The 23,597-nt window shown below is 56.3% G+C and overlaps 6 protein-coding genes across 6 annotated transcripts; 4 read left to right on the top strand and 2 right to left on the bottom strand.

Moving 5' to 3' along the window:
* Positions 1–1,376: 1,376 nt before the first annotated feature.
* Positions 1,377–3,340, top strand: INS49_005145 (uncharacterized protein; the record flags this gene model as incomplete). The annotated part of the gene is made up of 2 exons (XM_043165932.1): positions 1,377–2,098; positions 2,215–3,340. 2 exons carry the CDS (start codon positions 1,377–1,379, stop codon positions 3,338–3,340), a joined length of 1,848 nt encoding a protein of 615 aa, XP_043017409.1.
* A 749-nt stretch (positions 3,341–4,089) lies between these two features.
* Positions 4,090–6,898, top strand: INS49_005144 (uncharacterized protein; the record flags this gene model as incomplete). Its single annotated transcript, XM_043165931.1, has 5 exons — positions 4,090–4,253; positions 4,393–4,581; positions 4,637–6,353; positions 6,412–6,747; positions 6,812–6,898. 5 exons carry the CDS (start codon positions 4,090–4,092, stop codon positions 6,896–6,898), a joined length of 2,493 nt encoding a protein of 830 aa, XP_043017408.1.
* A 3,565-nt stretch (positions 6,899–10,463) lies between these two features.
* On the top strand, positions 10,464–11,432 carry INS49_005143 (uncharacterized protein; the record flags this gene model as incomplete). Its single annotated transcript, XM_043165930.1, has 3 exons — positions 10,464–10,677; positions 10,750–11,329; positions 11,405–11,432. 3 exons carry the CDS (start codon positions 10,464–10,466, stop codon positions 11,430–11,432), a joined length of 822 nt encoding a protein of 273 aa, XP_043017407.1.
* A 1,820-nt stretch (positions 11,433–13,252) lies between these two features.
* INS49_005142 (uncharacterized protein) lies at positions 13,253–14,483 on the bottom strand (the record flags this gene model as incomplete). Its single annotated transcript, XM_043165929.1, has 4 exons — positions 13,253–13,590; positions 13,649–13,861; positions 13,927–13,996; positions 14,061–14,483. 4 exons carry the CDS (start codon positions 14,481–14,483, stop codon positions 13,253–13,255), a joined length of 1,044 nt encoding a protein of 347 aa, XP_043017406.1.
* Positions 14,484–16,913: 2,430 nt separating this feature from the next.
* On the top strand, positions 16,914–17,684 carry INS49_005141 (uncharacterized protein; the record flags this gene model as incomplete). The annotated part of the gene is made up of 4 exons (XM_043165928.1): positions 16,914–17,086; positions 17,246–17,291; positions 17,372–17,489; positions 17,563–17,684. 4 exons carry the CDS (start codon positions 16,914–16,916, stop codon positions 17,682–17,684), a joined length of 459 nt encoding a protein of 152 aa, XP_043017405.1.
* Positions 17,685–19,360: 1,676 nt separating this feature from the next.
* INS49_005140 (uncharacterized protein) lies at positions 19,361–23,339 on the bottom strand (the record flags this gene model as incomplete). Its single annotated transcript, XM_043165927.1, has 6 exons — positions 19,361–20,155; positions 20,210–20,814; positions 20,953–21,928; positions 21,960–22,955; positions 23,009–23,162; positions 23,215–23,339. 6 exons carry the CDS (start codon positions 23,337–23,339, stop codon positions 19,361–19,363), a joined length of 3,651 nt encoding a protein of 1,216 aa, XP_043017404.1.
* Positions 23,340–23,597: the final 258 nt, after the last annotated feature.

Genomic DNA, 23,597 nt, shown 5'->3' with positions numbered 1-23,597 from the left:
TAATGATGGATGAGTCGGTGTAAAGCGTGTAGCAGCGAGGCGGATCAATGGCGTCTGTAGCCTTGTCTTTCTCAACTGAGCCAATTGCCGGCCTCAGATTTCCGTTTGCCGGGTTTTGCTTTCTACTGTTGAAATTATGTGCCAAACAAATGTTTTGCGGTGGATCGAGGTGTCCTCTTTTCTTGAAATCATTTCTGATCTTAAGTTAGTGACCCAGACTCACATCCATCCGGCCAGGCTTCCGGTCCTGGACTGAGCATAGTGGTTTGGCCCGACCTCTCACACATTACTATCGCGTTAGGAACCCTGGTCACTTGGACATTTAGAGTAGAACGAGGCACCACGTGTCTGAATGATCGGTAAAGGCTATATTTCATTATTCCAAGCCTGTTTTTGGCACGTAATTGGCAGTATTGTCGTTCGCATGGGCAAAGTGTCCACTTCACGCCTAAATTCTGCAAAAACATGTTCCGGGCACAGGTGAAGTTCGTGGGACAACGTCAAATGCCCTCCACATGCAGGACGGCCTCCGAGTCAAACCTTGGAGTGGCAGTGTGGTGGTAGTTCCAGGGGCACGATGCGCGCTGAATGTGGCGGTGTTCTGCCTAGCGCGCGTGCAGCAGCAGTAACTCTCCGCGGGCCAAGTGTTTCCTCGCGACAAGCTTCTTGCTAAACTTCAGCCCTACAGGTTCGGCACATTATCTGGCGTGTCGTGACCGCGACAGTCAGGTCCTATTCCTGGACAGGCCGCCCCCAAAGCTGCAGCCAGCATACATTTCCACTCGGCTGCCACGCAGTGCTCAACGGTGATCGTCACCACATCTTATTTGCGTGATGCGTCACCTGGCACGCCCATGCGAGGACAGCCTTGCCCCCGCATTTTCAGCAGGACTTCTTCTGCGGGATACTTGCAATTAAGAGGGGCGTTCAGGGATGAGAGCACAGCACCCTTGTCCTGGCCCCCTTTTGCCGCGACTGCGGGTCGAACCCCGAAGTTGGCAGGGTTGGTCAACGGCCAAGTGCGAGTCCACGCGTGCTCTGTGGAGAGACATTCCTGGCGAGTTTGTGATAGGGCTTCAACATTCAGATTTCAGTCTTGGATCTGCCGCTTTTGTACATGAGACTGCCCGCGATCGGCGCATCTTGCTTTCTGCGGTGTTCAACCCGTTCATTTTCAAGGCCCCCGCTCTCTTCAAATGGTGACCGTGAAACCATCCTCCACGTCATCTGCCTTTGGTCGGTCTGGGTGTCGCAATTCCCACCGCGAACCCGGATGAGTACTATTGTGTGAAGCTGTCGTGTATCGGCTTTCCACTGCAATCTAGGCTTGTCTTGAAACTGACTCTTGTCCCATTCGAGGCCAGCTCAGCATCAGGATGCCTCCCTTGCGGCGATGGCGCCCGCTTCTCCTCCTCGTGGCCTTGTGGCTCCTTGCCATGTACTGGATGTTTGGCATCGACGACGAGATGCCCCTAGCACACTCCCCGGGCTCCCACACAGTCCCCGGCCAAGAGCCGCAGTCGGGGCACCACAACGTGGCGCCCGTCAGTGACGCCCACAGGGGCGCCGCAGAAAACGGAGGCGAGATGGATGCTGAGCGCTGGCGGAAGCTGCCCGACCTGTTCCCGGTCGGGGGGGAGCTGCGGGCGCTTCCGGAGGTGAAGGCGGGCCGGAGCAGCATCCCCAAGATCCAGGCCGCGACTCCGCAGGAGTCAGACGCCGCGCGAAAGCAAAGGCTAGAAAGACAAAAGGCCGTCAAGGACAGTTTCCTGCACAGCTGGGCGGGCTACAAGAAGTATGCGTGGATGTCGGACGAGGTGACGCCGCTGGGCGGCAAACCCAAGAACCCTTTTGGTGGTTGGGCGGCGACGCTGGTGGATGCGCTGGACACGCTCTGGATCATGGGGCTCGAAGACGAGTTCCAAGCCGCCGTGGAGGCGGCGGAGACCATCGATTTCTCCAGGTCGGACTCCGACCTGGTGAATGTCTTTGAGACCACGATAAGATACCTCGGTGGCTTCCTGGCCGCGTATGAGCTCAGCGGGAAGAAGTACGAGGGCCTGCTGAGGAAGGCGGTGGAGGTGGGCGAGCTGGTGATGTGTGCCTTTGATACGGATAACAGGATGCCCATCGCGAGATGGGACTGGAAGTTGCAAGTTCCTCTACACAGGTTTCCGGGCTAGGATGAATCTTTGCTGACCGGGCTGATTGCAGTTATATGACCGGCCATGTACAAAGGCACCCTAGGACCGTGCTGGTATCGGAGCTGGGGTCACTGTCACTCGAGTTTACTAAACTTTCGCAGCTGACGGGAGACATGAAATACTACGACGCCGTACAGAGGATCTCGGACGAGTTCGAAAAGGGCCAGGACACCACGAAGCTGCCGGGCATGTGGCCGGTTCAAATCGACTCATCTGGGCCAAGGTTCACGACCGACAATGCCTTCACCCTAGGCGGCATGTCAGATTCTCTTTACGAGTACTTCCCCAAGCAGTACCTCATCCTCGGCGGCGCACTTGACCAGCCCAAGAAGATGTACGAGAAATTCATTGGTGTTGCACAGAAGCACCTTATGCGTCGTGCTACCAACCCGGAGGACATCCCGATAGTTATCCCGGGTGACGCCATGGTGAGAACCGTGGATGGCGAGATAACCGCGGTGAACAGTCCGAAAGGCCAACACCTGACATGTTTCGCCGGCGGGATGGTTGGCATTGCGTCGAAAATCTTCGGCAGGCCCAGCGAGCTGGATCTCGCAGTGCAGCTCACGGACGGATGCGTCTGGGCGTACGGGGCGACTGCCACTGGAATCATGCCCGAGATATTTGGGTTTATCCCGTGCGGGGACGTCAAGGAGAGCCAGACTGGTCCGGAGTGCAAGTACAGCGACGTCAAATGGCGCACCGCTGTCAGGAACCAGTACCTCGGGGTCAACAGCGGCAAGGACCCCATGGGCAGCGAGGTTGACAAGATGATCAACAGCCAGAACCTGACTCCTGGGATCCTGGCGCTCCACGACAAGAAGTACATACTCCGGCCAGAAGCCATCGAGAGCGTCTTCATCATGTACCGGCTCACGGGCGATAGCGCGTGGATGGACAAGGCGTGGACAATGTTCCACAACATCGAGCGGCTCACCAGGACCAAGATAGGGGCCGCGAGCCTCAGGGACGTGTCGAGGGAGGATCCGGGGCAGGTGGACTCGATGGAGAGCTTCTGGCTCGCCGAGACGCTGAAGTACTTCTACCTGGTGTTTGCCGACTTCGACACCGTGGACCTCGATACGTGGGTGTTGAACACGGAGGCGCATCCTTTGCATCGGCCGGATGTGAAATGATGATGCTAGGGGGGCTTGTATACACATGTATTGGCGCATCCAGACACATTCCCGATGCCATGTGCATGAATTAAATACATCGATTAGAAACATTTCAAACATTTCTAGAATCCAGCCCTATGCTGAGGATGGTAGGAATACTTGCCATCTTTTCGTTCGTTGAGTCTCGGCTGTCAACGCTCAGTGGCAGCAGCATTGACCAGCTTCTCACGGGCAGGGGGGTGAGAAAAAGGGGTCGGTCAGCTTCCAACCTGACAGTTGGCTTCACCAGGAACCCAATGCACCAGCTCAGTGCACCAGACCCAATTCCCTTTATTAGATACATAGTCACAGCAAGTCCAGGAGATAAGGTAAGCATGCTCCGTCCTGGTGGGCCCTCCTAGCATCCAGGAAGCCACTTGGCGGTCTTTCTTGGCCCGCCGCAATCGACATCGCATTCCCAGCTGCTAACCTTGTTGCTGCCAGGGTGCAGTTCGCTTTAGGCTGGCAGACTGGGCGGCAGCAATCATCACTCCAGCAGACGTTACTTCTTTGGTGTCTCAGTCCGAGCACACTCCCACGCACACCACTGCCACCACACGCGCGCGCCCATTCCAGTGCCGGTGCGACTCTGCTACCCGAGCAGCCCTTTGACGGCCCCAAGGTCCCCTCGTGGGGTTGAACCTTCCCATCATGGCCTCCCGTGAGCTCGACCCCATTCAACACCACACCCACGCCCTGTTCGCATCGCCGCCACAAGGGCTGCCAACATGGATCTCAAGTCGCTGACACTAGACGGCCACATCTCAGTCAAGCAGTTCATTCGGAACGTCCGCGCCGCAAAGACAATCGCCGACGAGCGCGCCGTCATCCAGAAGGAGAGTGCATCCATACGAGCCAGCTTCCGCGAGGAAAGCCACGATCACCAGGTCCGGTGTGTGCTCCCCCTGCAGCTCCATGCTCCATGCTCTCTGCCCCTCGCCGTCCCGCCCCGTCCCACGACCGTCCTCCCAGAGTGACGTGCCACTGGACAGGATGTTATGCTGATGATAGTCCTCGATGCTCCCTCACAGGCGAAACAATGTTGCCAAACTGCTATACCTTTTCACCCTGGGCGAGAGAACCCATTTCGGTCAGATCGAGTGTCTCAAGCTTCTCGCGTCACCACGCTTCGCCGACAAACGTCTAGGCCATCTGGCCACAAGCTTGCTACTGGATGAGAACCAGGAGGTGCTCACATTGGTGACCAACTCGCTTCAAAAGTATGCTGGACTGCAGCGAACCCCCCAGCGACGCACTCTGCTCACATTGTCCCAGTGACCTCGGCCACTCGAACCAATATGTCGTCGGACTCGCCCTCTGCACCCTCGGCAACATTGCCTCCATCGAAATGTCTCGAGACCTGTTTTCCGAAATCGAAAAGCTGGTGTCGACCGCGAACCCGTACATTCGAAGAAAAGCCGCTCTCTGCGCCATGAGGATATGTCGAAAGGTACCAGACCTGCAGGAACACTTCGTCGAGAAGGCTACTGCCTTGCTCCAGGACAGGAATCATGGTGTGCTCCTATGTGGACTGACACTCGTGACGAGTCTCTGCGAGGCAGACGAGGAGGAGGGCGGAGAGGAGGGCATAGTCGAGAAGTTCAGGCAGTTCGTACCCATACTGGTCAGGACACTGAAGGGACTTGCATCCTCTGGCTACGCCCCTGAACATGATGTCATGGGCATCACGGATCCGTTCATACAGGTCAAAATCCTGCATCTGCTCCGGGTTCTTGCCAGAGGCGACGCCCAGATCAGCGAGCAGATCAACGACATTCTCGCGCAGGTTGCGACAAACACCGACTCCTCTAAGAATGTCGGTAACTCGATCCTATACGAGGCGGTGCGAACGATTCTGGACATTGAAGCCGACTCTGGTCTAAGGGTGCTCGGCGTCAACATCCTTGGCAAGTTCCTCACCAACAGGGACAACAACATCCGCTACGTCGCACTCAACACTCTCATCAAGGTTGTCGCAATCGAGCCGAACGCTGTACAGAGGCACCGAAACACGATCCTTGAGTGTCTAAGAGACCCGGATATCAGTATTAGGCGGCGAGCCCTTGACCTCAGTTTCACGCTCATCAACGAGAGCAACGTTAGGGTGCTGATCAGGGAGCTCTTGGCCTTCTTGGAAGTCGCGGATAATGAATTCAAGCCCACCCTGACAACTCAAATCGGCATCGCAGCCGACCGATATGCACCGAATAAGAGGTGGCACGTCGACACCATGCTGAGAGTCCTGGCGTTGGCTGGAAATTACGTGAAGGAACCCATCATGTCTTCTGTCATTCGACTTATCGCGACGACCCCCGAGCTCCAGACATACGCGGTGCAAAAGCTGTACACAAGTCTCAAGAAGGATATCACCCAGGAGAGCTTAACACAGGCAGGAGCATGGTGTATTGGAGAGTACGGTGATGTGCTGCTCAGGGGTGGGCAGTATGAGGAGGAGGAGCTAGTCAAAGAGGTCAAGGAGCACGAGATCATTGACCTGTTCTCCACCGTCCTGAACAGCAACTACGCCACCCAAGTCACCACGGAGTATATCGTTAACGCATTGGTCAAATTGACAACCAGGCTGTCAGACGCGACGCAAGTCGAGAGAGTCAAGAAGTTGCTCCAGAACCACCAGGCCAGCTTGGACGTCGAGGTCCAACAGCGTGCCGTCGAGTATCTGAATTTGTTCGACCACGACCAGCTTCGGCGCGGTGTCCTCGAAAAGATGCCACCGCCGCAGATTAAGGAAGAGAACCGTGTCCTCGGCGAAAAGTCTGCCAAGGAGAAGAAGAAGGCGAATAGGAGATCAAAGCCTATCAAGGTCTCGGAACAAGATCTGCTCATGGATATCATGGGCGACAGCGCCCCGTCTCCGGCTCCTGCCAACGGTAACTCTCAGAACAATGCGGATCTTCTGGCTGATATCCTTGGTGGGACGACCTCACCGCCGCCAACTTCATCAAACGCCGGCACCCCCGCCCCTCAATCCAACGTGTCAGCCATCATGGACCTCTTCGGCTCCGGCCCTGCACAGGCTACGCCACCCTCAGGCGGCAGGTGCCGCGGCGCCGCCGTCTTCAGGTCTTGATCTCCTCGGCCAGATGGGTTCAGGGTCTCCCGCACCGCAAGCAGCAGCAGCACCGGCAGGCTTCCCCTGTTACAACAACAACGGCGTTGTGGTGACGATTGCCACGCAGCGCAACGCAGAGGGCATTGTGCAGGCCGTCGCGCGGTTTAGGAACGCGTCAGGGGGCCCGCTGTCGAACGTCGGAGTGCAGGCGGCTGTGCCCAAGAGCCAGAAATTGCAGCTAAACAGCATATCAAACTCGGAGCTGGCGCCAGGGACCGAGGCTACGCAGGCTATGAGGATTCAGGGAGTCAAAGGGGTAAGTGCAAATACGCGCCTAGAAAAAGTATGTTGCATTTTTGCTAACAGTGTATGACTCTTAGCCTTTGCGTCTGCGGTTAAGGGTCCAGTACGCACATCCCTCGGCCGGGCAGGTAATGGATCAAGTGAACTGGGCGGAGCCTTCTTGAATGGGTTGGCGAATGAGCAACGAATGAACCTTGAAATCAATATAGAGTGTTGATGGGTGAGGACATTCACGGATGGGGTTGTAAAGAGTTAACGCAGAGGCATCTCATCGATTGGTCCCAGGAAGGGAGGGGGGATGGAGGGTTGGCTTCACATGTGGTGGCCATCAAAAGCAAGCATGCGGTCAATACATATCTAGGGGCAGTCCCCAAATGACTGATGTCCATGACCGTTGGCATGCCCCTCGCGCCATTTGCCGGCGGCCGGAGTGGGTGTCATGAGGGGCCGTCACTCTTTCTTGAGATCAGCACAGCGGTTCTTGTGGCGCCTGACAAGTCCTGCCAAGTGGGCTCTGATGTCCACCCACTGGTGTAAGAGGAAGAGCCCTTTGCCGCCTGCTTCACACTGCTCGAGGACCTCCCCTCCCGTAGCACTCTTGTTGATAGGCCTTGAAGCCTAGCCCGGCATGTGCCCAGTTGGTTGGTCGCATTGGCCTCAGTAATTGGACGTAGATATTATAGTAATTACAAGTTGTTCTATGTGGCAACAAGAAGAAACCAAAAGACCAAGGTTGCAGAACCTGTTTTTCTCTCTCGATGGTCAAGACGACCTCGTCTTTGTTCTGTTCTGTTTCTGTTGTGGAGGGAGGGGATCGCCGCCAGGGGGGGGGGGTTGCACCGATTAGTCCCAGGGATCATTGTGGAGCGGGTGCAAAACAGACCATTCTGCGCGCGGTATCGCAGTCCCCAGGTTGGCGCTTCCCGGCGTCTCTATCTGCCAGCCAAGATCGGCCAAGAGATGTGTTTCTGTGGAGGGGGAAAAGGCCAGCGAGGACCGCGAATCAGATGCCACGGCGGACGACACCGTTCATCCGTTTCCCTCTGCCGGATTTCCAACTCGTGTCTACTGCTACGATTGGAGATGGGCCGCGGAGGCCCTATGGTGTGTTACATTTACTAAATCATTCGCCCCCTTCATCGCGGGTTCCTCGCAGGTGTTGCCGGAGCTCGACGGTTCACTTCATGTGGCTAGGCCGAGGAGGGGAGGGTATTGGGACACGCGTCGAGGACGTTTCGACGTATCAGAAAGCTGCTTCGGTTCGTGGCAAGCGGAGACGCAGTTGTTTCCGACGAGGTCTCGTGGGCCAAGTTTTGTCGGCTCGCACCAAGTTCCAAGACATGAGCCAGGGACATTTTTTCCTTGCTAAGCGCAGGCGTGTGCCGGCGGTGGTTGGCCAGCGGGAGCGAGACACAGCAAGCGAGGGTGCGAAGAGGGTGTGCCGGGGTGGGAGGGAGGTGTGGGAGCTATCAAAGGGCTCGGAGGGGGAGGGGCGGGTATGTAGGTCATCTTTTGACTTTGAGAGCTGAAGGATTGGATCTTGGGTGGTTGGCCCGTTGGCGCCAACTGGCAACCATCAATTTCCGTCTAGCTGGGACGGACCAATTGGTTTTTGGGATGGGGATTAGAAAGCTGCATGAACATGTGGACATGGTAGATGTCGGGCTGGCAGAGGGGAAGAGGGAGGGTGTCTACGTCTATGATAAATAGATGTACTATGTAACCCACCTCATCCTGTATGTATGACGGCGGCAGATCAGCCCCGACTGACATCTTGGCTCAACCTCTGAGAGGGGATTCTGGGGACCGAGATCTGAGGATAGACTAGTTTGTGTTTCTCGCCGGAAATCTGGGGCGAGATGTCGCGGAGATCAAACATCAAACCATGAGCCTCCTTCTCCACATAATGATTTTCACCTGTCCTATTCTTTTCCGCCTCTGCTTCTGGAAGCCATCGACGGACGGCCTTGGACCGAGCGAGGACTGAAATAATTAATAATGATGAGAAAGGGTGAGAGGGGGATGAGATGAGATGAGCGGGGCAGCAAAGCGCTGACCAGAGACAAAATAGACGCTGGCCCGTTGAGGCGGCCGGGTGTGGCCCTCCTGTAAAACTCTGTGTGTACAACACACAGTACAGGCCCCCAGTAGCCACAGGTGCTGTAGGTAGACCGCCTGCAAGGTGGAGTGTTGCAGCGTGGTGTAGGTACTACGGCAATGTAAAAGTAGACAAGTCTAGGTAGTCAGGCAGTAAGCTTAGAAGGCAGCTGAGGTGGCAGAGTGGCTGGGCCGGGGTGGCATGGGAAATTCCACGTTGCACGGCGAGCCGCCGGCGCACTACCTTGGGTGCAGTCTTAGACCGGCTGCTAGCCCAGGTGTGTTACCGAAAGTGGATAGCCGTCGACCGGGGAGGGGGGGCGCGCGGTGATTGGCCTGTGGACGCGCTCCCGCCTGGCCCGTCCAAGTTTATCAGTCTTTTGCCGGCCTCCGTACTCCGAGGAGAAGGCCTAGCGGGCGGGTGTCTATAGATAGAGTCAGGCCTGCCCTCTTTTTTAACCGCCGGGCGGGGACTTGGGACTGCCCTGGGCACTGGGCAACCGGGCAGACTGCAAGCGAGAGGCGGGACTCGGCATCTCATCTGCATCTGATCTGAGTCTTGCAATCTACAACCCGCATCTGGGTGCTACTTGTTAGTAAATACGGTGCTGAACCTGGGCAGGAGGGTGGGTGGTAGAGTCTGGCTGACGGGCAGATTGAACACCAGACAGAGCCAGTGGTGACGACGGCCTGCATCTATCTGTCTGTGTCTGTTCGTCTGCTGTGTTGCTTCGCACAAACCTTCCGATGTGTCTCGCACGAGTGCAGAGTAGTAGCAATGAAAAGTTCAGTCGCGTGTGGCCTTGACACCTCTCTCGTTTTGTCGCTGCACCCCTTCTCCTTCGCTGCTCAAGCGCCTGCAGGACATGGGACCAGGGGAGGGAAGCGACAGGCCGACATGCTCCTTCCCTGGACACGACCCCTGCCGTCCATGAGCCGCTCCGTCCACTCATCCTTCACCTTTGCTTCCCATCCCACCTGCAACCAACAGAGGCTACTGTATCCGTATGTACGTGCTACGTACGGGCTGCTACCCACGCTCTATTCTGGGCAACTTCTCTGGTCCCTGCTCCTGCTGCTGCTGCTATGGGCCTGCAAGCCATGTGTGCGTGCCGCCGACCTGCTCATCGAGGCAGGCCAGCCTGCATGTTCGCATGTCTGCATGTGTAGAGTGTACAGATAAAAGCATGTCCTCCCACACACCCCTCAACACCATGCCGGTCTGTGAAACTCATTCCATTTTCATATAGTCTCGCTTTCCTCGTTGTTCCTTCCTCTTTCCTCTTTATTTCCTTCAGTCTCTCTGTTGGTTGTTCTTTCCTTGCTTTGGGCTCGATTTCCAATCGTCTCTCGTCCAAGGCTTTCCTAGTATCTGGGTTTTCCTGTTTCTGTGTCTGCGTCTGTCTCTTTTTCCGACGTCCGTCACGAGTGAAAAAAAAAGGAAAAGAAAAAAAAAAAAACCCCCAAAGGGGAAAACGTTACGAGACCAAGGAACCACCTACCAGTCTCGAGCCAAACACTCCATCAGCCTCACCCTCGCCTCACCCCACACACACAACCACCACCACCACCACCACCACCACTCACCCACTACTCATCCACGACGGGTTATACCAATACGCAGCAATCAAGATGCGTGCTTCGTCGATCCTCCTCCCGGCACTCTGTGCTTCGGTCTTGGCCGCCCCCGTTTACCCAGACCTCAATGTCAAGGCCGCCATGCCAGATGACGCCATGAGCGATATCTCCCAGTACTTCAACATGTTGGCCCAGAAGACACAGGAGGGCAGGCAGATGGCTCGAGCACCGGCCTGCGATATGAGCGCTGCGAAGCTGCCAGTGGCAAGTAAGTTTATTAGACAACAAAACACCGTGGTCACTTCACTTGGAAAGAGGGAGACTAACACATAAGTGCCAGCCCCCGAGGGCCTGCCAGACGTCACCCCGGGTCTGATCCTCAAGCACGTCGCCATCGGCCGCGGCACCCAGAACTACACGTGCGATACCGCAAACACCACGGCGGCACCCACGGCCACCGGCGCCGTCGCCACCCTGTTCAACGCCAGCTGCATCGCCGCCACCTACCCGGACCTGCTCAACATGCTGCCCCGCGTGTCCATGGCCTTCAACCTGACCGCCTCCGCCTCTTACCCCAAGAACCTGGTCCCGACCTCGACCAACAGCAGGCTGGCCCCGGGCAACTACGTGATCAGCGGCCACCACTACTTCCTCGACAGCACCACCCCCTTCTTCACCCTCGACACCGACAACCTCAAGCTGGGCGTCATCCCCTGCAGCAAGAAGGCCGCCGTCAACGCCCCGGCCGACGCCCCCGCCGGTCAGCAGGGTGAGAAGGCCGTGCCCTGGCTCAAGCTCTCGGCCAAGGAGGGCGCCACCGGCCGCCTGCAGGAGGTCTATCGCGTCGAGACGGCAGGCGGGAGCGCCCCGAGCACGTGTTCCGGCATGCCGGCCTCCTTCCAGGTCGAATACAGCGCACAGTGAGTACCACCAACCCCTTCTTCCCGTCTTGGCCCGTTGGTTGGTGATCAAGTCACTAACAAGCACTTCTCTAGGTACTGGTTCTTCGAGTCCGAATCATGAGCAGAGTACGAGGTCGTTGTGCCACAGCCGCAATGATGCACAATTTCTTTCTTTCTTTTTTTCCCCCCTTCTTTTCTCTTCACAAAGTGTGATACCATAGTCGCGGCGTCAGGGCGTTCCTTAGGTTTTTCTCTTTCTCTTCCCGGAGGGGGCCATTCTCTTCCCGGCCGGCTTCCACCCAGGGTGGTTGATGACGGCGGGAGGATCGAGAGGAGGCCGGCGTAGGAACAGGCTTGAGACATAGCACGCCAACACCAATAAGACTTCTAATCCCTCTGCAACCCCCATATTCGTCTTGCACATGTGTGTAACTTCGTCGTGTTCAAACCCAATCGGTACCCTCCTGCAAAATGTGCCTTCTGCAGTGTGAGCCCCTATTCGCAATCAGCACTCTTGTCTCTCGCACACAAAACAGTCTCATCCCATGCAGAGGCTGTCCCCGTTGGTGAGAGTCTCAGCTGCCCAACCTTAACCCAAATGGTGATCGATAGATACGGTGTGCACCAATCGCTAGGGGCACCCACACATCCGTTCCGGTGTGAGAGAACGCGGAGGGACAAAGGCACAAGGGGCCCCGGGTGAACACTCGACGACAAGCTTTCGTGCGGCTGAAGTTTGGCTTCCGGAAGCCAACCAGCGTTTGGGGCTTAGGGTTCAGTCACAGCTTATCTGATGGTGTGTGAAATGTCACAAAAGTAAGGAATCAAAACCCTCCTTGGTATGCACGTTGGTCCCAACCGCGACGCTCAGAAGGTAATCCCAACGTTGCGATGCGAAACACACAACCTGCCCCAGAATTCCCGAAAAGGACGAGGCTCTTGCTTTTTTCTTGGTCCGCAGGCTACGGATGCAGGGGAAATCGGCGTGGTTACAGCAGAGTCGGATCCCTTGGGGTGTGGTGGGTTACATTCACATGCCACACTGGTTCGGCGGGAAGGTATGATTCATTGGATGGATGGATGAGCCTCCTGTCAGACTTCAGCTTCGTCTTTTTCACCATATACAGCAAAGAGCACTCGAAACCGGCCTCTTGCATTGGCTTGCCCCCAGGACGCCCGGTGGACCGTGGAAGTTCGCCTGGAGGGCAAGCGCCATGTGCTTTATTGTTATAGCATTGGGTCGCCTCCGACCGCAAACCAACTGGGCAGTTGTCGCCTGTCCAGTCTGACATGTGATCAGGATCCTACATCACAGCGATACCATAGTGCAGAGCGAACAGGACCACGAATGGGGCAAACCGGTGCTTCTACCTCTTGAGACTGATTATTATGCATTATCCTGGCACCCGCGCCTTGATTGGCGCGCAGGGCACAGAAAGTTCTAATGCCAATATGTGACAGCGAAGTTGTGAAAATAGTAAAACAGCTTCTCAGCGCCCTCGAAAGAAGGTGAGGCGGAGAGAGTCCGGCTGCGTTACCTTGGTCGTCAGTGAGCCTCGTCCGAGCTCTTCGTGTCCCAGTGTCTATTCCATACGGCCGCCCCGGACAGATGAATCGTTTCGCATGTCCCGACACTCAATCAACTGTAAGCCACCCACATTTTTGACCGCGCCTGTGCCCGGAACCACAAACCCACCCACAAGTCCCGCGGTGCCCATCACGCCGACGGGTACATAAGATATTCAAAAATACTACATTACAACTGTAGGGCCCCCATCACATGCCATGGTTGGGAGCTCTAGTTCCAGAATCCCGGCACCGATGGCACGCTCAATCTCGGCCAGGTCTGAATAATGGCGACTGCGAGTCGGCCATCGCAGACAACGCTTCCCGGACGTTGATTTCCAATTGCTCCTACTCGTTCGAGAACCGCCGAGGCCGCTACGCCTTTCGGGACCGTGTGGTAGTGCCGTTAGGCTTCGCACCAGTGGTCTTGACCTCTCCGTTCAGGATGCCGTTGTTGCCGGACATACCGTGCACGAGGTCGTGAGGATCGGGCAGAGGAGCCTGAGACATGCGGCGGAGCGACTTGCGGTGGTTGGGCTTGGAATCCTTCTTGTAGGTCGCGATGTAGAAGGAGATGAAGAGCACCAGGTATGACGTGAGAACGCCGATGCCGGCAAAAGCGGCGAACTCCTCGCCGGCACATTTGCCATGGTTGGGCATCCAGGTAAAGTAGGTGGAGGTGAAGTAGGTATAAGAGGCGAAGTATACGAATCCTGCGATTGGTTAGCCAAGACAGCACACAGACGGTTTCGCGACTGGGCAAGGACTGACCGAGATCAATGATGAACTGGATGATCTGGAGCCGAGTGACCCACTCCTTCCACCAAATACGAACGCCACGTGCGCTCTGGAAGTAGTACCAGTACATGAGGACGTGGACGGTCAAGTTCAGAGAGATAACAACCCAGGACACGGAGGTACTTCCGAGCAGCTGCGTGTAGCACAATACAGCGGTGGCGCCATGGTGGTAGCAGTGAAGGAAGGCTGCGTAAAATTGTGTTAGCAAGGCACACATATTCCAGCGCAGTTGGCCTCTATAGTATACGCACTCAGAGGCTTCTTCTTGAGGAAGAGGAAGACAGTGTCAAGAAGCTCGAGATACTTGGTCAGGTAGTTCAGCTATGAGAAGGGGCGTTAGCTTTCGGGACTGGGCTGAACAAATGCATGCAACTCGAAGACGTACGTAGTAGAGCACAACAAGAGGCTGGGTCCAGCCACCGTCATGGTCGCAGATGGCATGGAAGATGCCCCCTCGGACAATTGTTGGCAGCAGTTGCTCAATGAAGAGGGCCAGTAGTATACCGGAGATGGCAGTGAGGTAGAAGTTGTGGACCAGGAAAATGGCCTTGAGCTTGAAAGGCTCGCGGTTGCGCATGAGCTCGCGGCCACCCAAAATGACGAGATAGTAAAGGACGACGAAAATGCCGGTCTCCTTAAGAGTGGACATGGGCGTCTCCCCGGCGACGAAGCGGAACTCGCTGACGGGGTAGCCGGTGAAAAAAGTCCATGCCTTGTCAAAGATAGGCCATAGCTGGATCCCGAAAGGCCGGTCGATGGTCGGGAGCGGCAACCGCTCGTAGAAGGTGGCGGAGGCTGCGGTGTCCATTGTGGCTCGGGTGTTCGGCGAGCGCGGATGCGACGGCTAACGCTGATGCTGCTGCTGCTGCGGAGAAGGTGTCAGTCATGGAATTTGTCTGCGGGAGAAGCGGAAGCGTGCATGAGCACAATTGACCGCTGGCCTTGATCGGGAGACGATATAGAGGCCGTGGGATTGCGAGGAGCAAGCAGTCTGCGGGAGGCGGGCACGGAGACGTACATAGCTCGAGTTCGACGCGAGCACCTCTGCCCCAAGCTGAGCCGAGCTGAGCTGAGCTGAGCTTAGCTTTCGCGACACGACGGCCGGCACAAAAGGAGGGACAAGAAAATAATTGACTCTCTCAACAAAAGCCCCAAAGCAAACCACCGTCCGCAACGAAGCAAAGACAGCACGGCGCTGAACAACGGGGAAAGGGGAGAAGGAAGGATCGGGATTGGGGGACAGGGTGGGAAGAGAAGAAGGAAGATGATGATAATGGGGAAGTGGGAAAAGTTTATCAATTCGGGTTCGGGGGTCTAGCGTATGCGCGATGAGCAGGCCCCAGGGAAAAGGAGATGTGTTTAATCTGCCAGGCGCGCAGGGGTCGGGCGAGTGGCAGTCGCATCCAGACTGCCAGTCTAGAGCAGCACCAGGCGGGCGCATGCAAGCGCAGGTGCAGCAGCAGCAGCAGCAGCTACAACCGCGCCCTCGCACACCCGCACAGGCACCCGCACGTCGACAGGGCGTGGCAGGCTTTTTCCCTAGCGGCTGCACCTTCCCGGGGCCGGTCTGAAATTCAGGCATTGGGGACTGCAGTGACTCGAAACCACCTACGTTGGGGGTCTACTAGGTAGTGCCAGTCTCACAATGGGCAAGTTCACCACGCATTGTCCAGCACCTTGCTCCGGAGTAGCACAGATCGTTGACCGGATGGTTGGTCGAAATCCCAAGGTCGGACAAGAACATAGCACCGACCCGGGCAGCCAAGTGCGAGAATGCCTAGGCAAGCACGTAGGATCGGGTGATCTTGCAAGAAGAGCCTCGGGACAGATGAGATCCCTGTGTGCTTCAAGTACCTGCGCGTGCTGGGCAGGCAGGCAGTGGGTGCCCCGATCAGCGAGGGCCTCGGGCCAAGGCGCCGGGGCCGATGCTAGGGTGCCGGTCTTTTATTCCATCCAATCTCAACGCGTCCCGTCTCATTTCACGTCCGCGCCCACGTCCACGTCCACGTCCACTCTCTATAGGCCTCTTACTACTACTACTAGAACGTGGGCCTCCCAACCGCCGGCATGCGGGCTCAACACATTGGGGCCGGCGCATGTATGTATGCATGTGTTCTGTGGGTTTGTGTTGAATGAAAGGGCGGGCGACCCGACCTCGCGACGACATCCAAGACTCGCTAGAGAACGCCGAGGTGCGAGACGTGCAGCCAGGTCAGACTGTCGACGTGCACTTGCTGTCCTGGTTACTTGCATCCACATGCAAGTGGACTGATATCAACATCCCGACACATGGCATTGATGTCATTCCGTAACAGCGGGATGGTCAAGGTGAAGTGTTCCTGCAGCGAGGAACGTTGCTTCTTCGGCATGGATGCGGCAGGTCGACCCTGTGGTCCCAGGCTCGGAACACGAGCCGAGAGTTGCTGCTCGCTGCTCGCTCTCGCCCGCTTGCTGTCCATTCTGCGAACCTGGGTCTTGGGTCAGCGAGTAACCGACTCGGAGAGAGTCCAGACAGCCGCTTTCAACGCAGTGTCCCGTGCGACACAGCTGCACGTATATCTATTCGAGTACGCTACCTAAGGCCTTCCTCTACCTATATACCTAGGTACCCTGTTCCACCCTGTGAATTGCGAGTGCTGTCTCATGAGCCAACCCTCCGTCATGAACCCTCCAGCAGCCCAGCGAGGTCTTATTGAGATGAGCAATGCGCATATGATGTGTTGGGAGACAGGACCAACAGCCTGGTACCGAGTGCACAGTACATAATATCAGCAGCTCACCCACACAGGCCCACAGCAAGATAGTGGTGAAATGCTTGCTGCTCACCAAGGCAGCCGGGCCAATTGGCCAGTCTTGGGCTGAGTGGAGCCCACCGCAAGAGGGCACCCCCGGGCACGGCCACCCAATCATGGCCCTCGCAAGAGGTGGCCCCGACAACTTCCTTCCCCCCAGCCGGCACAGTCTGGCAGCTGAGCCTGGCTCCTGGCTTACCCGCAGCTCTGGTTCGAGCGCAGGTGGTCCGATTCTTGATAGGCACCCTACTCTACCGGAAAACTGCTCTCCCACCGTCAACCACCACGCACAGCACACCACGCCCAACGCACCCACGACCGCACCACTCCATTCTCCACTCACTTGCGATTGTGAGGTCAGATCTTTCGCTCCCATTATCGCTGCCGCCCGTAGACCCTTCCCGAGGACGAGTGCACAGCAGGAGCACGAGAGACAGAAAAAAACCATGTCTTTCCTCCGTATCGCCGCCCGTGGCCCCACGGCCTCGACCTTCTTCCGTGCAACCACCCTGCGGACCACCGCCGCCCGTCCTCTGGTCGCAGCCCGCCCTAGCTTCAGCACCTCCTCGCGTCTGCGAGCCGAGCACCACGAGGAGTCGTTCGAGGAGTTCAGCGACAGGTGAGGACACCCCGACGAACAAACAACCCTCCGAACGAGGACGGGCAGACAGCAGCAGCACGTCATGTCATAGCTCGACCCAAGGGTCAATCGGGGTCAATTGGGCCAGAGGGCCATGCCGAAATGGATCAATGGCTGATGAAAGCACTGCCGATACAGATACGAGAAGGAATTCGACAGCGTCCAGGATGTTTTCGAGCTCCAGGTGAGTGTGGCTTCAGGCTGCGAGCTTCCCGGCCAGGCCGGGCACACGGAATTCACGCTGACTCTCGCGACCCGATGCAGCGCAACCTGAACAACGCTTTCGCCTACGATCTGGTCCCCTCTCCTTCCGTCTGCACGGCCGCGCTGAGGGCCGCCCGGAGGGTGAACGACTTCCCTACTGCCGTGCGCATCTTCGAGGGTATGGCAAACGACCACAAGCTTTGCTTTCGTCACGAATATGCCGATTGGCTGACACCGTGTGATCACAACAGGCATCAAGTCCAAGGTCGAGAACAAGGAGCAGTACCAGCAGTACCTCACCGAGCTCGAGCCCCTGCGCAAGGAGCTCGGCGTCCTGCTCAAGGAGGACCTGTACCCCGAGGAGACGGCCTAGCACTAGACGATACCCGCGACCAGCGAATCTCGCCGATCCAAACGAGGCGCGGGCACTCTACGCTCTGCTTCGCGCGGGAGGAGGCAGTTCAATCTTGAATCCAAGTTGCGAGGCGAAACTAAGCAAGGTCGGATCTGTACATGTGCCATTACCAAACACAAAAAATCAACCTTTAGACGAAAAAGCAGCCAGCTTGGGACTACCATTTTTCATAGAAGGCGGGAGGAGAAATTCTGACGCTGTCCACGTTCTCATGTGTCAGATGAAGCGAAATCCAGTGATGGTGGCGATACCTTTCTACCCTAGTGCGTTTGACACCGAGCGATGTACCAACACAAGAGGAGGCTATGGGGAGCTTTAATCTTCTACTCTCCATACCTACTCGCATGGCTCTCTAGCAGCTCGAGCCCGTCTGAAGTAAAGTGAGCCCGAGGTAAGACGTATTTGCCATTAACCCCCTCCGCCCATGGTGAGGAAGCAACAGCGTAGTATCTACTTGCCAACACGGGCCACGGACACACAGAGCGAGTCAGCCACAACAGAGGGTAAATTACTCACTGGCCCCAAGCCCGTCAACAGGAATAGCTACAGCCACAAAATGAAACTTCTCAGCCAAGCCCTTCTGTGAAACTCATCTGCGCCAAAGCCAAAGGGTTGGACGACGCGGTCTGTGCTGGTAGCTCTGTCTATGTGACAGCATTGTGTTGTTGCTTTGCACCACCAGCAAAGCCGTGCCCACAAACTCGACACTATTCTACCTGACCTTCGAGTTCCTCTGCCAGCATTGTAGTTGGACTCGGGGGCTCGAGACAATGTGTGGGCGAGGATCGGACCACAAGAGCCGGAAGAGAGCACTTGAAAGTCAGGATTGGACTTGGCCATATTGTCTTTGATCTGCAACAGAAATCTCCCTGCAAGTGCTCATGAGCCGGGAATCCGTTTTATATAGAGAGCACTGGAAAAGGCACGACTACGTAGATCTCCTTTGGGAGGGCGGCTCGGTGTAAGTAGACCACGACATGCCCTCTTTGACGTCCAACCAGGCCCCTTATGACCGCAGTCATGTATGGTTAGGCTCTCACCAGACCGGTCCCACACGTTCGGAAAGCATCGCATGGAACAGATAAGTCGACACTGCAAGTCGGCGGTGCCAGTATCCCGCAGCAGTGTTGTTTACCATAGTCCTTTCACAAGGGATGCCTCGAGCTTCGTGACCACAGTGGGAGCCGGTGCTGGAACAGGCTGATACCTGAGTGATAGCTCTGTCTTCGATGGGACGTGATGCGAAGGAGAATCGACCGATAACAGAGAAAATAAGTGACGGCTGCCAGAAAAACACGAAATAAGTGCACTCAAGTGAGAGAAAGAATCAGTTCGACAATCCTCCATCGGACTGAAACCGCCCATCCCATCAACGCCAGGCTTCAACCTCTTGCCCGCTTTGAGATAAGCTGGCCGCATTCACGCGGCAACAACGACGACGCTGTGCCTATTCATCGTTCACGCATCGAAGCTTCTGGGTGTTGTGTAAATAGACTGCTTGCTGATCAAATAGGTGCGGTAGTATTAACATAATTGTGATCCGGGACTTGGCCAACCTTTCTAGCCTCCAACTCCGAATAACGTGTGCGATGATCCATTTCCCGTACCGAGCTGGTGTGCCTGCCTCTGTTCCCTCAGAAATTCTCCTTCAAGTGGGTGCTCCTCGGACCAAAAACCCCCGAGATTGGGCCAGGGCCACTGCCACTCCCGCCGTTTCCATTATTGTCACCGACAGGGCTCGTGTTGCGGCTGGACATTTGACGGACCCGAGGACTACGGGGAACACTACTCCCCCTAGTCTCGCGGCCGCCAAACCGGCTCTTGTAGTTCCGCAGCTCGTCATTCTTCCTGTCCAGCTCACGCTCCGCACTGAGTCGCTGGGTCTTCTCGTCCTGGTAGAGCCGCCAGGCGTCCTGGCGGGCCGCATCCGCGCTCATCCCTCGGAGCTTGACAACATTGTCGGACGCCCTCTTCTCGAGCTCGGCAACCTGGCTCTTCAGCGCTGTGTTATCTTCACCCAGAGAAGCAGCCTTGTCCGAGGCATCCTGATACCGGCTGCGCGCGTACTCCACATCCTTCTTCAGGAATGCGAGCTGTCTCTCAAGAGTTGCTGCATTTTCCCGAGACGATGCGAGATCTAGTTCCCGCTGCGCGGCCGCCGTTATGTTGGGGTTGTCCGAGTTTGCCAGCTCCTGTAGCTTCGCTTCAAGCTCTTGCTTTTCTTCCGAAAGCTTGGTCGCCCTTGCCTGGCTGATGTCGAGCGACTTCTGGATCTTCTCTCTCTCCTTGAACATTTTGTTGCGCTCCTCCTCAAAAATGTTCCGTTCTCTAATGGCTTGTTGGTGTTTTGGCTGGAAATTCCTCACAGTCTTCACCCAACCCTTCAATTCTGCGCCTTTGTTGTCCAAGGCGGCTTTCAAATCCCTTGCCTGGCATTTGTTAGTACAACTTCAATGGGGATAGGCCGACTTGCAGTGACCTACCTGAAGAACAAGATCCTCGAGCTTCTCAATAGAAACCTGGGCCATATTGCCAGTGAGGGTAGCATTTGTTCCCAGGAAGCTCCTCAACTCGTCGCTTACTTCAGGCGGTGACTCGATGCGAGCCCGTTTTGGAGTCTCGGAGACGTCATCGCCCTCACTCAACCGCCGCTTGCGATTGCCAGAAGAGAAATATCTACCCCTAAAGGCCTTATATCTGTCGAAGACATCTTCAGGGACCGTCTGGTGCTCCCAGGTCTCCCATCTCGTTTCAGGGTGAGTGAATCGTCCTTCATCATCTACGAGGTAGCGGATCAGGTCCTGCGCCATCTCATGTGGTTGCGGGATCCGCTCGTACATCCACTCGTCTTCGAGATGTCTGGAAAGAAAGGCCAGGCAGATGGCTTGTGCCTGCTTCCGCTCGAAGGGGCCCATTGCGGGGGAGAGGCGCCGGTTGATATGCTCGAGTGTGTAGACCTCCACAAGGGAGAACACCAACGGCTCCTGTTTATCCAAAGTGTCTGTCTTGTATTGGTCGAGCAGGCCCGAGTGCTCGGCAGTCTGATCGTATGCCAGAACAATGTTCGCGGTGTGCACAGGTTGTGCATCTTCGATAGATGTGTCAATCAGTACCACACTGCATGCCGAACCCTGGCCACTCGGTATCTGCGGCCAATTGCCACGGAGATGTCGATATGCAAAACCACCCTGTGACACTATGGCCTCCAATTGCTTTAAGATCGTACCGGAATCGGCGAGAATGGCAATTTCCACGGCTGCATCACGCAAGCCTTCCAGGAACTCGTACACAAATGACAGCTTGCTGCTGGTATCTCTGGCATATCTCACCCATTCTTCCTGTGATAGGTCGGAGAGGTCTTTATGGTATGGTGGGAGATTGCTCAGTTCAGTGAGATGCTGGAGGATCTCGTCGATCTTCGCGGTGCTTTTAGGATCTGGCGACTGGGCACCATCGCCGCTATAGACATTTGTAGTGAAAGCGTGTATTTCTTGACGATGTTGATTGATGAATTCCAAGACCTCAGCGCGAATTCTGGCCGCAGGAGGTATGGGAACGAGGTACTCGTTTGGTGCACTGTCCTCGGAGGGGAGAATGTCGAAGTCCTGGTCGTCATGCATGGCGGTATCGTCTTGGCCCTCACTTGATGCAACACCGGGTTCCGCTTCTTCAGGCAAACCACCGCCTGGTCGAAGTGAGAGGCCAGGTGGAACGTTGAGATCCGCGGAAGTGAACAGGGCGGACGGGGTGACTGTGACGGGGACATCGCTCCCTTCAAGACTTGCTCCCACATGTGGTTTCAGAGCACTCGCTGACAAGTCCAGCTCCTCCATTGCACCCAAGGCTGCCGCAGGTTGTTTCAAAGATGCTATGTTAGAGTCCATAGTCGACGCATCGTGGTGAGGCTCTATACTGTCCGCAAATAGTTCGGGTGGTGGTCCGTGAACCCAAGATGTTGGGTCAACAGCAGGATGATTGGGATCCGGATGGTGCAGGTTCTCGATGGAATCGTGCTCTACGCTGTTGAGGATCGCGGATGGCGAGACCGGTGAAGGCGGCGCATTTGGATCTTGTCCTCCTGTCGTGTTGTCGACTGCGGTATCATTTTGATAGCCAGGTATGAAAGCCTCCTGGATTGCCCTTAGTTCCTCGATCGCTGAGCGTTCCGACGGAACGACCTGCGACTCATCCATGGCTGCGTCCTGAGTTCTTCCTCAGAGTGTCCGGAACGACCTCGTAATCCTCCGACGCAGTGAAGAAGTCTTCCTCGTTTTGTGTGTGGAATAAAGGAGCTTCTGCTGCTAGAGGCGACACTATCTGGGCAGCTTGCTGAGAGTCGTCCGTTGGAGTCACCTCAGCCAAGGTGTTTGAAGGTTGCTCACTTTGGGAAGCGGTGTTTTTAGATGAATGTCGTGGTTCTGTGCCGCCGGGCAAATCGTAATTGCCACTTTCGAATTCCACTTGAGTGAAAAAGCCCTCGAAACTAGACGCTGGCCTCCCTGAGACCGCGCTCTCTACTTGCGAGTGCTCTGTCTGGGCTCCTTGCTGGTCGTCTTCCTTCAGACAGTCCCCTTCCTCCCAACAGGGGATCGAATGTGTTCCAAAGGAGCCCAAAACGGTGCCAGGTTGACGAGACGGTATCGACGAGTCGAACGATGGGAGTTGCGTGGCGGCTCTGACGGATGCTCCTGCTTCGTCCTGAGTCACCTGACCCACTGGTGGCCGGTTACTTCCTTGGCCCGTGAAGCTGGCGCTGTTGGGGTTCTGCGACAAATCTGTTGAAAAATCCTGGGAATCAGGAATGGTCGTCTGGCTGAAGCCTGGGTGCCTAGTCGTGGCTTTTGTCTGCTGCGACTCAATAATAACCGGGTCTGCAGGCTGGGAATCTGCGATAAAGCCCAGAGACGGATGAGATGAGGCGACGAAGAACTGAGAGGGCGGAAGCTCAATCGGAGAGTGGGAGTGAGGGAATTGTGAGAGCTGGGACGATGAGACAACGAGAACGTCGGAAAGATCAAACTCTGGTCTTGACCTCAAGAAATCCGACTTGGACTGCAGCTCAACAAAGATGCCTCGAGCAGGTGCTTCGCCGGTTGCTTCACCAGGTGTTGAGGCCTCAGAGGGTTCACTGTCGGCGATGGCTTCCGGTGTGAGACTGAGCAGGGCACGGCGCTGCTTGTCCCTCTCCCAGTCCTTGACAGCGTCCTCGTTTGCGTTCTCTGCGGGCTCCTGGATCAGGGGTTAGTCCAAGGCTTGAATTGTTGAGGGGAGTGCTGGCAAACCCAAGTTGGCGAGAACGACTCCCCAGTGTTTGGATCGTCTTGCCAGTCGATCTTGTAGTGACGCTTGCCGTGGAGGAACTTCTCGTCAATTATATCCTTGATGGCAAAGACGTTGTCTTGGCGGGTATCATGGCGCAGCTTTGGTCTCCCTGGTCTTTTCGGAGGTGCAGCACGCTGGGCCTTGGCCTGGCTACGGGTGCGCATACGTGTTGGTCCTGTCCGAGACGCGCGTTGGCGTGCCTGAGTGCCAACTGGTATTGTGTTTACTGCTGCTGGCGCTGCTGGTGGTGGTGGTGCTGATGCTGGTTGCCTTCCGCTTGGAGCCGCTCATCGACGCCTAGTCAAGTCTCTGGCGGCCCATGCCAGGGACCTCGGCCCGTCACGTTACGCTGGAAGCGTGGAAGGACAGCAGCTGAGAGAGTGGACGTGATTACTTTAGGAGTATGAGGGGCTGGGTCTGGCCACGGGTTGCGGGTGCCCTATCATGGCAGCAAGACAATGAGCGCGTTCATATGCGGGAGGTGCAGGAGGTGCAAGCGCAGGGCGAGCTAAGGTGAGAGCATGAACAGCCGCTGCAGGGCAGGGGAAG

Source organism: Diaporthe citri (genome assembly GCF_014595645.1).
Source record: "Diaporthe citri strain NFHF-8-4 chromosome Unknown scaffold_15, whole genome shotgun sequence".
Classification (NCBI taxonomy): domain Eukaryota; kingdom Fungi; phylum Ascomycota; class Sordariomycetes; order Diaporthales; family Diaporthaceae; genus Diaporthe; species Diaporthe citri.
The sequence above is the reverse complement of the archived record's forward strand: the minus strand, read 5'-3'. Positions and strand labels throughout refer to the sequence as shown.